The sequence below is a fragment of the Balaenoptera borealis genome (genome assembly GCF_965194805.1).
Source record: "Balaenoptera borealis genome assembly, chromosome: 8".
NCBI classification, from domain to species: Eukaryota; Metazoa; Chordata; class Mammalia; order Artiodactyla; family Balaenopteridae; genus Balaenoptera; species Balaenoptera borealis.
The window spans coordinates 13303480-13320386 of NC_138865.1; the positions used below are offsets into that span (position 1 = coordinate 13303480).

The window sequence follows — 16907 nt, forward strand, 5'->3', positions numbered from 1 at the left end:
CGAGCGCTCACCAACTCCGTACTTCTGCCTCTTGGTCGGGATCCAGCGGGCCATGGCGGCGACCTCGCCCCGCGGCAGCGGCGGCGGCGGCGGCGGCTACAGCTCCCAGGGCTCCGGCTGCCACCGCGCCGCGCTCCTGCGCGCCCCGGACTCTTCCGCCATGTTCCGCCAAACTTCGCCCGGCCCCGCGCGCCGTCTCCTCGCGGCGCTGCCCGCGATCCGCTCCGGCTCCAGCCCCGGGCCGCGGTCACCTGCTGGGCCCGGCGGCCGCGCCGCCCTGCGCGCCCCTCCCGGCGCCGCCCCGGCCCCTCCCGCCGGCCGCGCCCTCCGCCCGCCGAGGCCGCCTCCGCGCCCCGACCCGCGGGCGCCCGGCCTCTCCCGCCGGCCCGCCCCGGACTCCGTGCTCTCCCCGGCCGGGGCCGGCTCCGCCTCGCGCACTTCCCGGGAGCAGTTCCCCAGCACAGACTGGGGTACAGTTTTTTCCTTCTGGTGTTTTGCTTTTTTCCCCGCCTTCCGCACCCAGACTAAACCCCTTGGATCCCAGGGGGCGGGTTCCCCGCCGCGGGTGTCGGGAGGGCTGCGCTGGAGGCGCCGGGCACCCCCAGGCGGGGCGGCCGAGGATGCGGGGTCCGCTCCCACCGCGCGCGCCGGAGCATCTGGGGGAACTAGGATGAGTGAATAAGGAACTAGGATCTAGGATGGGTTGTTTCTCGCCCCCGGGGCACCCGCAGTACCTGGCACTCAGCGGGCGCTCAATAAATATTTGTTGAATGAATGAGCAGTTGACTACTGCGTTCACCCCCTAGAGCTTTCGCTGACACCACGAGAGCCGGAAGCCGGACTCCAGGGCAGACATGATCTCCTGTGGCCACCGTTTATAGCCTTCAAAGCAGGAACATTTGTCTTCTGGTAAATAGAGAACTCACGCAAGGGAACCGAGCTCCGCAGAAGTATCAACTAGTTTCCGAGGGGAGCCTCTGTGGGAAAGTTATGTAGAGAGCCCTGACCTGGAAATCCTGTGCCCCCGAAACACCCGGACTCTTCCCCAGCTGAAGATGTTCAGACCCAGCTGAAGAAATTCAGACCCTTATGCTCAAGGGAAAAGCCCGCCACAAAGACCTTTTCCAACAGCCCAGCGGCCCAAAGAGCGTCCCTGCGGAGAAGAGGCACATCCAAGCCTCTCTCGTTCACTAGCTGTATTGTTGGGACAAAGAGCCAAACGCAGGGACTGCTCATTTGAACTGCCCTAAACTGTTGGCGTCCTCTGAAAACTCTCCTCCTGGAGCTCACTTCCTCCTGGAGAGACCTCAAGGATGAAGATTGGATCTGAATCCCAGGCGGGGGTGGGGCCCCTTGCTACCTCACCCCTAGAAGTAAAACCTCAGAGTAAATTACCAGCTGATTTATGTTCACCGTCTGAGAAACTGCCTCCTGAAAGACACTGTTTTGTCCTTGTAGTCTATGAAGGTTTTCTTGTCTATCTGGAACACGAAAGGAAAGGAAGATGAAATCAACGTGTAGTAAAACAGAGTGAAACTTCATTGAAGACTTAGTGCATTTAACTTTGGTAACTTTTTGTAAAGTCAGATCTGAAATTTTTTTTCAAGGTCTTGTTCATGGTGGGTAACTCCTAGGGCTTCCTTTCTTCTCCATCACCAAATTGGTATTTATTCACCAAGTGCAATGATAATTTAAGAAATCAGTCACTTGAGACAACATCCAAAAGGAATTCACCATCTCTCCCCCAAATTTATTTTCCTCTGCCAATGACATCATGATTAACCTAACTCCCCAGGTTAGGTAATTTCTTTTTCTTTCCATAAATATTTATTAAGTGCCTACTAGGTGTCAAGCATTGTTCTAAGAATGGAGGCACAGCAGTGAATAAAGAAAAATCCCTACCCTCACAGAGCTTACAGTCTAGAAGAGGAGAGTAAGACAGTGAACAAATTATGCCAAATGAGGCTAAGCCTGTAAAGAAAAATCCAAAGCAAGGAGGATCAGATGTGTGTGTTGGAGGGGGCCGTGCGCTGCAGTTTTATATCGAGTGGTCTGGGAAGGCATCTCTGCTAAAGTGACCTTGAAGTGTAGACCTGCTCAGGAAGTGAGGATTTCAGAGGAAAGTATTCAGACATCAAGAACAGCAAATGCAAAAGCCAGGGGGCATGTTTGGCTGGTTCCAAAACCAGGGAGGAACAGCAAGATTCCCTGGTGGCAAGAGGTGTTAGTAAGGGGCAGAGAATGGGAGGGAACTTGTTCCAAGAGACATAGGGTGAGCCAATAAAGCAGGACCCTGAAAGGCATAGTGAGGACTTTATATATTGCTATGAAAAAAGTTTGGGGGATGTTGAACCAAGCAAGGACATAATCTAATTTGCCTGCTGTGGGATGAATAGACTGTAAAGACACAAGGGAAGATGCAGGAAGATCAGATGGTTAGAAGGCTATTTCAGTAGTTCAGGCAAGAAATGAAGGTAGTTGGTTGGGTCCAGGATGGTAGGGGTGGAGATGGAAAAGAGGTTCTTGACATAGACTGAAGGTAGAAACAACTGGAGGGTAGTGTGGGCAGAAGGGGATTTACTGAGGCTTCTGGACCCCTCAGTGTACTTTCATCAGCATATGTTTTTCAAAAGTTTGGTGGATCTATCTATCATCTATCTATCTATGTTTGTATTATTTAAGAGCCTCGCTGTATAGGCTTCAGGGCCTAGAAACTCTGGATCTTGCCTCCTTGTGTGAGATACCAGATGGGTCAAGGATAACCCTAAGGAGATGGGAATGGGTGATCCTGGGTCTGTTCGCCCATGTGCAGTAAAGCAATCTACCGAAACCGGGTCGTGGTGAAGGAAAGTGCAGCATTTATTGCAGGGCGCCAAGCAAGAAGTTCAGGACAGCTAGTGCTCAAAACACCTAAATTCCCCATGACTTCCATCAAAACATTTTTAAAAGGCCAAATGAGGGCGGGGCATCCCAGGGTGTGTGATCAGCTCGTGCACAATTCTCTGATTGGTTGATTGATGGTGAGTTAACAGGGCGGTGTCACAGGGGTTAACATTATCTATCTATCCTTAGGCTCCAGTAGGCCTGGGGGCTACGTGCTCTTGGTCATCAAGTAGTTAACTTCTTCCATTTGGTGTGGGTTTTAGCATCTGTAAAACAACTCAGGAAATGTGCATCAGACACAATTATCTGGGTACTTCAGAGAGGAGCTATAGCAGGGCACCTGGGGGAGGGGTCTGCCCTGAGAAGGCCAGTTATACAACTACTAAATAGAGCTGCCATTTTCTTGGTCATCTGTGATATCTGCCTGTCTTCACCTTTTATATCCAAGTTGTCCTGGGTTGAAGTTTTCCTTTGATATTTCCTTAGGACTCACTTCACACCTTCCTCAACTCCAGGTGGACCGTTTGGAGCTTAAGTATTTTGCGCTGTGGAATAGGGGCATCGTAGAGTTACTTCAGTCACCTGTGTCTGAGAAAATTGGATGACCGATGTTCTGTAACCACTGGTGCATTTTAAATTTAATACCTGTCAGAGTGTTAATGCGCCTTCAGTAGCGCTGGATTTCTACCAAAATGATTTCAGCTGCCTCCCCCCTCCCCCAACACACACACAATCCAGCCCGCCCCCGCCCCTCCCCCACCACCTTGAATTGGAGGCTTTTTGCAAAACTGGAGGTTTGAATTTGGATGCTGGATATTTCAAGTGTGACATTAATTGCAATAAAAGGGTTGGAGAAAAATGGAAATTTTTAGTTACAGCTTTCAGGATGTTTATTCTTTTTCCTCTGAAGACTGAAGTCCACCCACTTTGTTATATCAGATGGTTAAATCCCGATTTGAAAATCCATTTAAATCATAAAAGCAGAGCTATTCAAAGTCTTTTATTAAAACGTGGCTTAAAATTAGAGAGTCAACTAGATGGGTGGGTGGAATAACAGCAGGATTCCCAGAAATATCCTTTTCTTTTTCCTCTGATATCTCTTCAGAAGAAACATTAAGCGTATTCCACAAGCAGGGATATTCAGACTCCAAAACCCACACAAATACACTTAAGCACTCACAAGTGCTGGCATGCTCTGTTAGAAGGTGCCTTGGAGAAAGAAATGAGGATAAATGAACTTGGAGACTAGATTGACATGAATATTGTGACTCTCCCTGACAGTGCCTAAGAGAATAGGTGGATGTGCAGACAGCTGTCAAGAGCCTGGCTTTGGGGGCTTCCCTGGTGGTGCAGTGGATAGGAATCTGCCTGCCAATGCAGGGGACACAGGTTCGATCCCTGGTCCAGGAGGATCCCACATGCCACGGAGCAACTAAGCCTGTGCGCCACAACTACTGAGCCTGCGCTCTAGAGCCCGCAAGCCACAACTACTGAAGCCCGCGCACCTAGAGCCCATGCTCTGCAACAAGAGAAGCCACCGCAATGAGAAGCCCACGCACCGCAACAAAGAGTAGCCCCCGCTCACAGAAAGCCCGCGTGCAGCAACGAAGACCCAAAGCAGCCAAAAAGAAATAAATAAATAAGTTAAAAAAAAAAAAAGAGCCTGGCTTCCTCCTTTGATTACCAGGTTTGTTTTGCCAAATCTCGCTGACTTAATTGCTTCTCTCAAAGAAGCTATGGATTCTGTTAAAATCTTTTTTTTTTTTCTAGACAGAGGAGGCTCATTCTTTGATCCTACATATGAGTGAGTGTAGTTACTAGAACTATAAAAAAAAGGGTGGGGGGGATATATTTGACTCTAAACACCACTTTGCAATCTTCTAAGGGCAAACGCTTTGGGACGGGGTAAGCCAGGGATGGGGTGCTGCATTGTAATTTGGGACCCATGAGCTAAACTGGACAAAGGAACAGGTCTCTACAGCCCCAGAAACACCTTTTTCCTATTCAGACTCACATCACTATCTATTCTCTGCTCCCAAATGCTTTGGTGAGCGTCTCTGGGTCTGTCCTTGGCTCTGCTCTGTGGCTTTGGAGGTCCAGTTTCTCTGATGAATGGGGAGATGATGGTCAGGGTCTAAAGCTATTCACATCCTCATCCCCATCACTGTGAGACTGATGCTTGGTGAGCACTTTCATAGCAGAAAGCTTTTAGCTTTGTTTCTAGAATGCTCTTTGCTGCAAATATCTAAACGTGCTCCAAGCCCCCCTTTGGGAGAAGTTGATGACATGAGCAATTTGAAGTCATTAGTTTAATGAAAACTGGGTTGATCAATAGGGAAGAAAAAATGAAAACTACTTGACTTTAAAAAAAAAAACTATATATATATCTTGAAAAACATATATATATGTTGAAAAATTATCTCCATAAAACTGTTTAAAACAAGAAACGATGAAAACTAAGAAGCAAAATGGAAAAATTAAGATGTAAGCTTAAGTAAAAATAATTCAACTGTATATACCATAATATGATTGTAACTACGTAAAATTATATATTTACATGGAAAATGACTGTAGAGAAAAATGGGGAAAAAAAACATTTTATCCAACCTTCTTCAGAACAAAATAAACTAAAGAAAACTACGTGGTTGCTGAGATTCCCTGGACTATGTATTATAGAAAAGCAGGAAGTTAAATGCCTAAATTTGACTTTTATTTGGGACAGGAGAGAAGTTTCATTCTGCAGCCCCTTCGTAAGAAGGACACTATTCTTATATTGTTTAGGTGACTCTCATAATCAGCAGATTTTTCTTTGAGGTCAGTTAAGAAACAAATGTTTGATCCAGAATTTTTATTTAGTACCAGACAGATTTTCCACGGTCACCAGCTGTAGTGTAACAACAGTAATTAACATGTATGGCCTGTGCCTGGTACTATTCTAGTTCAACTTGTTTAATCCCCACACAACCCAATGAGGTAAATAGAACTGTTGTCATCCCCACCTTACAAATGTGAAAATTGTGGCTCACGACACATTAGGGTATTACCTACATAGTTAGTTAGTGGCAGAACTACGTTCAAACCCCAGGCAGACTGGCTCCAGGGTCCATGGTCTAAACCAAGGGTCAGTGAACTTTTATTGTAAAGGACCCATACATGTACTTTAGACTTTGCAGGCCTTATGGTTTCTATTGTGACCACTCCACTCTGCAATTGTAGCAGAAAAGCGGCCATAGACAATACATTAAAAAATGAGTGTGGCTGTGTGTCAATAAAACTTTATTTGTAGACTTGGCATTTGAATTTCATGTAATTTTCATATGTCATGAAATATTATTCCTCTCTTGATTTTTTCCAATTATTTAAAAACGTAAAAAACATTCTTGCAGGCTGTACAAAAACAGGTGGTCGTCAGCTGGATTTGGTTTGAGGGCCATAGTTTGCCAACCCCTGCTCTACACTATGACTGCCACCCTTCGTAGTGCATGGGAAGGTGGGAGGGTGGGGTGTGGTGGGGGGCAGAGGTGTTGGGGAGGGGGCCTCCAGGAGAAGGAGTGGGGAATGAAGGAGGCACTGATGTGGGACTTACCCACCAGAAGTCTGTTACATAAAGATTTGAGAGAAGCTTCTGGAAGAGAAGAACTCCAAGTAGCAGAGGTTGCCTTAGAAATCAGAGGATGGGGCACTTCTGAGAACAGTTGAGTATCTGTTTTGGGGAATCGTCTACTTGCCTAGCCCCTCTGAACTCTATTCTAAATGATGGAAACTATGAATAAAAAAAAATAACTAAATCTCTGTAAGACAGTAGCACATAAACAACTGCTTTGGTACCCATTGAACAAGCAGACTTCTTAAGAGGGGAGGGAGGCAGGTTCATTGCAGCATATTCACAGTAGCTAAGATGTGGAAATGACCTAAGTGTCCATCGAGGGATGAATGGATAAAGAAGATGTGGTATATACATACAGTGGAATATTATTCATCCATGAGAAAGAAGGAAATCCTGCCATTTGCAAAAACATTGAGGACCTTGAGGGCACCATGCTAAGTAAAATAAGTCAGCCAGAAAGATAAATACTGTATGATCTACGAACTCATAGAAACAGGGAGTAGAATGGTGGTTGCCAGGAGCTGGTGGGATAGGGAGTAAGTGGGGGTGGGTCGGGGAATGAGGAGATGTTGGTCAAAGGTTACAAACTTGCAGCTAGAAAATGAGTAAATTCTGAAGATCTCATGTACGGGCATGATGACTATAGTTAACAATGCTATATTATACACTCGAAAGTCGCTAAGAGAGTAGATCTTAAATGTTTTCACCTAGACTAGGTAGAAAAGCGTATGATAATTAATTATGTGATGCGATGAAGGTGTTAGCTATAGCTGTGGTGGTAATCATTTCGCAGTATATAAGTATTGAATCAACATGTTGTATACCTTAAACTTATACAATGTTATGTGTTAATTATATCTCTATTAAGCTGGGGGGGAAAAAGAGTGGAGGGAGGCGTTCTCATAGCTGTCCTAGTGGAAATGACAGTGCCGCCTGGCTGCAGTCATGGTGCTAGAAGGACATATGAAAACATGTGTGAAAAGATTTGCAAGGCCTTGTAGATACTGGTGACACCACCTGGCAAAGGTCAGAGGAGAAAATAAAAGAAAACTGGCCAGAGTATTGTAAGGACTGAGATACATTCTGGGGTTTTCCAGAAATACCTGAAGGGGGTCTTGTCAGGGAAGTGAGAGTGTTGAAACTATAGAACGAGCACGAGATAGGTAATCTTTTTTTTCAGCTTACTGAGATATAATTGACATATAATTGTACATATAAGGCGTAAAATGTGATGATTCGATGCACATATACATTGTGAAATGATTCCCACAATAAGATTAGTTAACACCTCCATCACTTCACGTGATTACCATTTGTGTGTGTGTGTGTGTGTGTGTGTGTGTGGTAAAAAAATTTAAGGTTTACTCTCAGCAACTTTCAAGTATATAACACATATAATACAGTGTTGTTACCTGTAGTCACTATATTGTACATTAGATCTCCAGAACTTATTCATCTTATAACTGGAAGTTTGTACCCTTTGACCAACTTCTCCCCATTTCCCACATCCCCCAGCTCCTGGCAACCACCGTTCTACTCTCTGTTTCTGTGAGTTCATTTTTTTTTTTTACGATTCCACATATGAGTGAGATCATATAGTGTTTGTCCTTCTCTGTCTGACATATTTCACTTAGCATAATGCCCTCAAGGCCCATCCATGCAGTCAGAAATGGCAGGATTTCCTTCTTTCTCATGGCTGAATAATATTCCATTGTCTATATATACCACATTTTCTTTATCTATCCATCTGTTGATGGACACTTAGGTAATTTCCACACTTTGGCTATGGTGTATAATGCTGTAATCTATATGTGAAGTGCACATATCTCTTCGCTATCCAGTTTTCATTTCCTGCAGATATACACATGGGTAATATTTTTAACTGCTTTTATGTTCATCAGCTCACTGAGATTGGGACAGCTAGTTGCTGTCTTCTACTGGTCCTTGGCCTCAGAATTCACGTTTTAGAATGTCAAATCTTTTTATCCTCTTGGGAGGATCTGCATTTAGCATAGAGTTGTTACTGCCACAATGAAAGTGACTCAAGGTTTTAGGGATTGTTCATTTGGATGGTAAGATTTTAAATTTGGATATTTTGAAAGTTATTCTTTGAATCAAGCAAATACGTGCTTGCAAAGCCCATGAATGATAGCTTAACAACAAACCTTTAATGTTAAGTTGTAGGCAACATTATGGAAGTAGTTTTTCTTGTAGAGCCTTCAATCACAGGGTATGGCTTCATCTCAGGATTCTTTTGCATCATATTTGGGCAATATTCCTGAAATCACTTCTTTCACATTAACAAGTTATCTTTAAATACTTTGCAGCAATCACCTGGCCCAGCTGGATCAGGAGGATAGCGCCCTGGGGTTCCTGACTTACACAGTTTCTTAGTCATGTTACTGTGGCATACTGTTCTTCTTTAAACAAGCCCTTCCCTCCATAAAATGATGCCTCAGGGTTTGTTTCTCAGAACGACTCATACCACATACGCAAAAAGTCTCTCAGGAGAAATAAACTCACTCATGTTCTTTCTGGAGGCAAACTCCAGTTAGAAGTGATCTGACCGTTAAAGTCTGTCCTTATTAACTATGGGCTCGGCCCACACTTCAAGTGCCAAGAGAGAGCTTGGCCCTGGGAATTATGTTTTGTTTTGTTTTTTTAAATAAATTTATTTATTTTATTTATTTTATTTTTGGCTGCATTGGGTCTTCGTTGCTGTACGCGGGCTTTCTCTAGTTGTGGTGAGCGGGGGCTACGCTTTGTTGCAGTGCGCGGGCTTCTCATTGCAGTAGCTTCTCTTGTTGCAGAACACGGGCTCTAGGCATACGGGCTTCAGTAGTTGTGGCACGTGGGCTCAGTTGTGGCACGCACGGGCTTAGTTGCTCCGCGGCATGTGGGATCTTCCGGACCAGGGATCGAACCCGTGTCCCCTGCATTGGCAGGCGGATTCTTAACCACTGCACCTCCAGGGAAGTCCGGAATTGTGTTTTGATTTCTCCTGTAATTTGCCAAAAAGACCTCACTTGACTTCCTATTTTTAAAATTGTCGTTGTAATTCATGGTCTGGGTACAAATGTTAGAATTCTTCGGAATGGTGTATTATTTGAAGATAGGAAAGTCTTGTTTACCTAGAATGTGAACAACAGGAAAATTTAAATGGCCATATATTTTACTTAATGTTCTGTAAGCCATTTGAAGAAGAAGTATACTGATAAAATGAATAGATCTAGAGTGAATCTAGTCAAGAGTAAAAGAAAAATGTAAATACTGTACACACAGGAATACGAAAGGATACAGGACCACAGATGTAGAAAAGCAAATTTATAAGAGACTATGCTGTATAGTTCTTAATTAATAAACTGTAAAAGTCACAGTGAAAGACAGAATTCACTAGGAAAATGTAGGTGAACAAAATTGAGCCAAGAAGTAGAAAATCTGAGCTGACCAAACAGCATAGAAGGCGTGGAAAATATGGTCCAAATATTACATCTAAAAAATGTGCCAGCTCTAGATATAAAGGCATATACTTCTGTATATTAAAAGAATAGATCAATTGAATGTAATATTAACTATTCCATAGAAAAAGATGTAATGCTTCCTAATTTATTTTATGAAACAACATAACCCTAGCAGAAAAACTCGTTAAAATGTAGAAGAAAAAATATAAATGCAAATTTATATTTGTACAAAAACAGCTATAAATAGAGATGCAAAATAAAATATTAGTGAATCTCATTATGCGCTCAATGAAAAGAACAATGCAGAATGACTTAAGTTTTTTTTTTTTAGTTCTTTGTTTTTTTTTTCTTAGTTTTTCTTAAGTTTTATTCTAAAAGTGGAAGGGTGGTTCAGTAGTGGGACATTTAGCAACAGAATTTATCTCATCAAAAGGTCTCATGGTGGGGAGGGATAAATTGGGAGATTGGAATTGACATATACACACTACTGTATATTAAATAGATAACTAATAAGGACCTACTGTATAGCACAGGGAACTCTACTCAATACTCTGTAATGGCCTATATGGGAAAAGAATCTATTTATTTATTTATTTTCTTCTATTTATTTATTTATTTTTTGAGGCATGCAAGCTCATCGTTGTGCTACGTGGGCTTCTCTCTAGCTGTGGCGTGCAGGTTTTCTCTCTCTAGTTTGGCACACGGGCTCCAGGGCGCGTGGGCTCTCTCCTGGAGGCGTGTGAGCTCAGTAGTTGTGGGGCGTGGGCTTAGTTGCCCCACGGGTATGTGGGATCTTAGTTCCCCGACCGGGAATTGAACCCGCATTCCCTGCATTGGAAGGCAGATTCTTTACCACTGGGCCACCAGGGAAGTCCCCAAAAGAATCTGAAAAAGAGTAGATATATGTACATATATAACCAATTCACTTTGCTGTAGACATGAAACTAACACAACATTGTAAATCAACTATAATCCAATAAGAATTTTAAAAAAAAAGGTTTCAGAGATAAACCAAATGATCATCCGGATAGATGTGCAAAAGTATTTGATAAAATTAACATTCATTCTTGATCCAAACTCTTAGTCAACTAAGAATAGGATATACATCCTTAATTTGATGAAGAATATATATTGGAAACCAGCAGCTTGTATCACACTGAAGTGCAAATTGTCATGTAGTCCCATTCACCAGAAATAAGAAATTAAGTCCTCGAACACCATCATTAGATTAGTATTCAGGACTGCTCTGTCCAACGCAGGGAAATGTGAGACAGGAACTGAGGAGACCAAATTGTCATTATTTGCTAGTAGCGTAACTGGCTAACAGAATCAACAGTGAGTATTTTCAAATAAATCTGAATTTTATCATAACTCTTCTCTCTTGTTTTGATGTCCATGTGAGGGGACCTCATGGGCAAAAAAAAAAAAAAAAAAAAAAAAAATTAGGGCCATTTCATGAAATTTACTACTTGACTATAACACACGTGACATTTCAGTTTCTACAAAGTTTAGTTTTCTCCTTAAACTTATCTGTCTTTAAACACAGAAGAGAATTTAGGTTTAAAGTGATTCCACTTGTTACAGAGAAGCTTAAATAGGTCAACCCAATTGCTGTTATTTTGTCACTAGTGTATGCTCTTGGAGGGAATGAGCCTTTCAGTGGGCTGCAGGACGTCACTGTGAATTCCTCCCCCAAAACTGGTGTCACTGTTCCCCTAAAAGGCATTAGCAGGACCCTCAGAGCTCACCTCCCAGCCCCGTGTGAGCTGACAGCTCCGCCCTTGTGGTCGATCTTTCTTAATACCACCATTTGTGCTCTGACCACAGAATTATGGTTGCAAATGAGACTCCGGGGTGTGGTTGCACGAATATGTTTTGCACAGAGCCTGTGTTTACCTTCAGTTGGCTCTGAGTGAGCATCTTGCTGTGAGGGACTGAGTTAACTCTTAGAGGGTCTCTAAACTCTGTAATGCAAGGGATCCCAGGGCCATGTCACAGTTCAAGCCTGATGCAACCAAATAAAGTCAGACTTGTGGCTTCCTAGCTGGGCTAGAGAATGACCTGCCGTTGGTTGCAATGGCAGCAGCATAGGAAACTACATACACCAGGATATTGTGACAGCAATGCAAATTGAATTGGAAAATATAATGATCATTGCTGCTGAATGACCCATGAGTGTATCCATCAAGCAATTTAAAAATGATTTCAGGGCTTCCCTGGTGGCACAGTGGTTGAGAATCTGCCTGCCAATGCAGGGGACACGGGTTCGAGCCCTGGTCTGGGAAGATCCCACATGCCACGGAGCAACTAGGCCCGTAAGCCACAATTGCTGAGCCTGCGCGTCTGGAGCCTGTGCTCCGCAACAAGAGAGGCCGCGATAGTGACAGGCCCGCGCACCGCGATGAAGAGTGGCCCCCGCTCGCCACAACTGGAGAAAGCCCTCGTGCAGAAACGAAGACCCAACACACCCAAAAATAAATAAGTAAATAAATACATTTATAAAAAAATAAAATGTTGCTATTTAAAAAAAAAAATGATTTCAGAATCATTGGTACTTTTCCTTTTGCCACGCTCAAAGTTTTTTCTTCAAACATTCCTTCTAATAAATGTATATCCTATGGTATTCTGGAAAAGGGGGCTTGAACTTTTCTTAGGATTAAAGGAGACCACAGATGTAAAATATTCTAATTTCAATGCCCATAGGAAACAATACAGTCAAACTTAGAGAATGAATTAGAAAGGGCAAAACTTCAAAATAAATTTTAAAAATTTCATGAAATCAGACCATGGCAATTTGTGTCTGCATTAAAAATACTAGGGCTTCCCTGGTGGCGCAGTGGTTAAGAATCCGCTTGCCAGTGCAAGGGACACAGGTTTGAGCCCTGGTCCAGGAAGACGCCACATGCTGCAGAGCAACTAAGCCTGTGCGCCACAACTACTGAGCCCGTGCGCGTAGAGCCTGTGCTCCACAACAAGAGAAGCCACCACAGTGAGAAGCCCATGCACTGCAATGAAGACCCAATACAGCCAAAAAAAACCCGCACAAAACAAAACAAAACCAAAAAAAACCTAAAAATAGAAATAATTTACTTTGTTATTCTACTGAATAGCCTACTAAACCATAGAGGGATAACAAAAATTAAAAGATCAAGGGGGAAATGCTCCTAGTTCTGGAAAAGAAAGCCGAAAATGAATGCTTAAAAAAAAAAAAAAAAAATCAGGGGACATGTAGTCCCAGATAAATATGGTACTAGTGCCACCTGCTGTTTTAAGGATAAATTGCAGCTACCCAATAGCTGATCTGTTCTGAATATTCAGAATGTTTTAAAAACCTGCTCTCTCATGGCAGGAACAGGGGTTTTATGTTGCTTTCAATATTACCAGTTACCCAAATCTTACTAAGCTCTAAGAATAACTGTGATAAGAGATTTACATACACCCTCTCATTTACTTGTTGTAGTAACTCTACCAGGTAAGTAGTATTTTTATCCCCATTATATAGGTGAACAAAATAGAGCTTGAGAGTCACTAAGTAACTTATCCAAGGTCAGGTATGTGGTGAGTGGCAGAGCCAAAGTTGGAACTTAGACTATCTGATCAGAAGCTAACCTTAAGGTTGTTATTCTGCCTTTTTATCCTATGTTACTGTGTATTGGGAGCTCCCTTTTGGGAGATCTTTCAGAATATGTTTCCATCACTTCAGCCTTGGTTTACCAACTTCAAAAGGGTTCATACAGAGAAATGAATTATTATAAAACATGATTAGAGCAACGAAGAGGGTCTTTTCCACTTTAATAAAAAAATGCTTATCAAGTTTCAGACCTTTGTACGCCTTTGTGCAAATTTGCTGTCTGACACTAATAACTTGTACATTTTCAGAGTACCACAGTTTAGCTATAGGAAGATGGTCAGATTTTCCCTGAAAGGAGCCCCTTAGACTGAGGATTCCACAACCATTGCACTTCTATCAGGAGGACAAGCATGGCTTTTGGTCCTTATTCTGTATATACGGCTTATTATTGTCAAACCTTCTTTGGTTATTGTATGCAGATGTTAAGAACACTTAGCACTATCTTCTAACAAATCCCAGCGTCTGTGGCTAAATATAATGTATTTTGTGTCCAAGTTTTAAAAACATAAAGCAGAGAGGGATGAAGCAAATGGAAAAGTATAGCAGTAGATGGCATCCAGTAAGCAGAGGGGAAAAGTGGAGGGAGACACCGGCAGGGTAGCAAATCCCGTGAGAGGAAAGAAGCAAAATCAGAAGACTGTACCCAGGAGCCAGTTACTGGAAGAGTAGAAGTTGGAGATCCAGTCCCAGCACATACCCACAAGCAGCACAAACAGCTGGAGTGATGCAGACTCCAGGCTGATTAGAGGCAAGCGCTGGGGACTCCATGACAGTGTGTGTTGTTTCTTAGGAGAACATCTCTGAAATCAGGAGAGTCAACACCAGATACTATTAGGGTTCTCCTTAAAAAAAAAAAAAAAAACTCCCCTATAATTCTGAATATATAAACTTTTCAAAATAGATAAAATAGTAAAACATCTATTTCTAATATTTATTACATTTTTTCTTTTCCATTAGAGTTTATTACAAGATACTGAATAAAGTGCCCTGTGCTGTACAGTAGGACCTTGTTGTTTATCTAATTTATCCCTTCCCCTCTCCTTTCCCGTTAGGTAATCATAAGTTTGTTTTCTACGTCTGTGAGTCTGTTTCGGTTTTGTAAATAACATCATTAATACTTATTACATTTTAACTCACACATTTAAAATCACATTATCTAAAAATATATTAACTAGAAATATTGCTTTTATCCATTTCCACTTTACCTGAAACAATAGTCAAAGTCTACATCAATGTCTCTGGTACTACTAGAGCCACTTTGGAATACAATTTGTCATAAAATTCAGCTGTAAAGAATTGAATAAAGATTTATCCACTGTCTTTGTGTGAGAAGGACTGAGCTAGCTATGTACTGTGAGTAACCAAGGATCTGCCTCAACCCACCTCCTCTCCTCTGCAGATTTGGCAATGGCAGCATTTAATTCAATCCACCCGTAAAGAGTTGAAAACCTCAGTAGCACAGTTCCAATCTGATCAAGCGTGGTGTACCCAAAAGCTATGGCTTAGTTACCTAGTTACAATTTAGATTGGCATCTCAAAGCTGTGTAACTGATTCCTGGACCAGAATCTTACTTTTCACCTGGAGAATTTTGCTTCTTATGTGTGTGTGTGTGTGTGTGTGTGTGTGTGTGTGTGTGTGTGTGTGTAAAAACACATAAAATTTACAGACCCACAGATACAGAGGACAAACTAGTGGTTACCAGTAGGGAGAGGAAAGCAGGGGGAGGGGCAAGATGGGGGTAAGCGATTAAGAGGTACAAACTACTCTGTATGAAAGAAATAAGCTACAAGGATGTATTGCGCAGCACAGAGAATATAGCCAATATTTTATAATAACTTTAAATGGAGTATAATCGAAAAAATTTTGAATCACTATGTTGTACAACTGAAACTAATATAACATTGTACATCAACTGTATCTCCGTTAAAAAAAAAACACACACACATGAAATTTACCATCTTAATCATTTTAAAAGTCCAGTTCAGTCTCATGAAGTTTATTTAGGCTGTTGTGCAACAGATCTCTTGAACTTTCTCATCTTGCAAAACTGAAACTGTCTACCCATGAAAACAAATTCCTCCTCCCTCCTCCCTCCAGCCCTTGGTAACCACCTTTCTACTTTCTGTTTCTGTGGCTTTGACTACTTTACATATGTCCTAAGAGTGGAATCACACAGTGTTTGTCTTTCTGTGTCCCAGCAGTCTAGGGAGTGTTGATGGAAACCGAGGCAGAAGGATGGTCAGAAGCTAAATGTCTCAGGAAACAGAGCACGTGGGAGAATTCTAGGCTTCCATGCTTCACTGCCTGTAAATCTCACTTAGAAAAAATAATGTACCTTTCATCATGCCCTCTTTGGTTTATAGAAAGGCAATCTTGTAACAAAGGACTAGGTCTTTTCTTCAATGATCCAACTATGACAGTGGCTCAGATCTCCAGTGTCCTTGTATATATATCTCTCAGAGATTTTTGTGAGTCATCACCATGTACTTCCAGCCTGGAGACATATGTGCTTTGTCAAATTCCACGAAAGGAGGCATGCTGGAGGGGAAGAAAGAGCATAGATTCTGAAGTCTAGACCTTAAGGACACTAATTTTAGTCCATTGCTTTTAAACTTGGGTAAATCATTTAAATTCTTTAAATTTCAGCTCTCTTGTCAAATGAGGATGGTAATACAAACTACAGTTTTTTGGTGAGGATTTAATGAGCGCAATTGTAACAATTTTAAAAAGTGTTATATAAACATTGACTACGTTTGTTTTAATATCAGTATAATAGCATTTCTTGCCAATTTCTGTTTCAACTTGGTGTCTATTAGCTGCTTCTTCTCTCTTTCTAACTCCAAGGAGAGCAAGTTTCTTTATCAGATCCCCTTCAGAGTTCTGAAAAGTAAATTCTCTCTTCTCCATAATGGAAAAAATTGCCTGCGTCCTCCTCGGGGTTTACAGTTACTTTGAATACAGAAATAGTTACTCAAGATTTATCAACTAGTGAAAACGTTTGTGGGTGTGTCAGAGATTGCTACTTTTCCCTGGGTATCCATTCTCCATAATCCTTTAATAACAGAACTTCCAATTTTTAGCTGGTCGCGTAGCAGCCTAGAATACAGATGAATATTTCTCAGCCTGCGTTGTGGCTAGCTACGGTTAGGTGTTGAGTTCTGGCCAATTGAAATTGTATCAACCTACACATTTTTTAAGCAAAAAAGTTAACACAGGCAAGTAACCTTTCTCAAAGCAATTGGGGGAGGGGATTGCAGGAGGCAGCCATTTGAACTGCCGAGTTCCAAAACACTTTGTCATTGCTTCAATCCATCTGGTAGCATG

General features: G+C 42.2%; 2 protein-coding genes and 1 long non-coding RNA gene across 4 annotated transcripts in view; 1 reads left to right on the plus strand and 2 right to left on the minus strand.

The window, feature by feature from the left end:
- Positions 1 to 289, minus strand: part of DOCK5 (dedicator of cytokinesis 5) — a 214915-nt gene extending 214626 nt beyond the window's left edge. The window contains exon 1 of one of the 2 annotated variants that reach the window (XR_014247657.1): positions 12 to 289. Coding sequence is in view for 1 of the 2 variants with exons in the window: in XM_082402765.1 (XP_082258891.1) it covers positions 12 to 54 (43 nt within the window). In the remaining variant the exon portion in view is untranslated. The remainder of the gene's footprint in view (positions 1 to 11) is intronic. The other variant, XM_082402765.1, reaches the window with a different exon arrangement.
- Positions 53 to 9349, plus strand: LOC309633796 (uncharacterized protein; the record flags this gene model as incomplete). The annotated part of the gene is made up of 2 exons (XM_082403043.1): positions 53 to 470; positions 3370 to 9349. 2 exons carry the CDS (start codon positions 53 to 55, stop codon positions 3486 to 3488), a joined length of 537 nt encoding a protein of 178 aa, XP_082259169.1. The 3' UTR covers positions 3489 to 9349.
- Positions 9350 to 10306: 957 nt separating this feature from the next.
- Positions 10307 to 16907, minus strand: part of LOC309633710 — a 156445-nt gene continuing 149844 nt past the window's right edge. Inside the window, exon 4 of the long non-coding RNA XR_014247677.1 lies at positions 10307 to 10836. This is a non-coding gene — a long non-coding RNA (uncharacterized lncRNA). The remainder of the gene's footprint in view (positions 10837 to 16907) is intronic.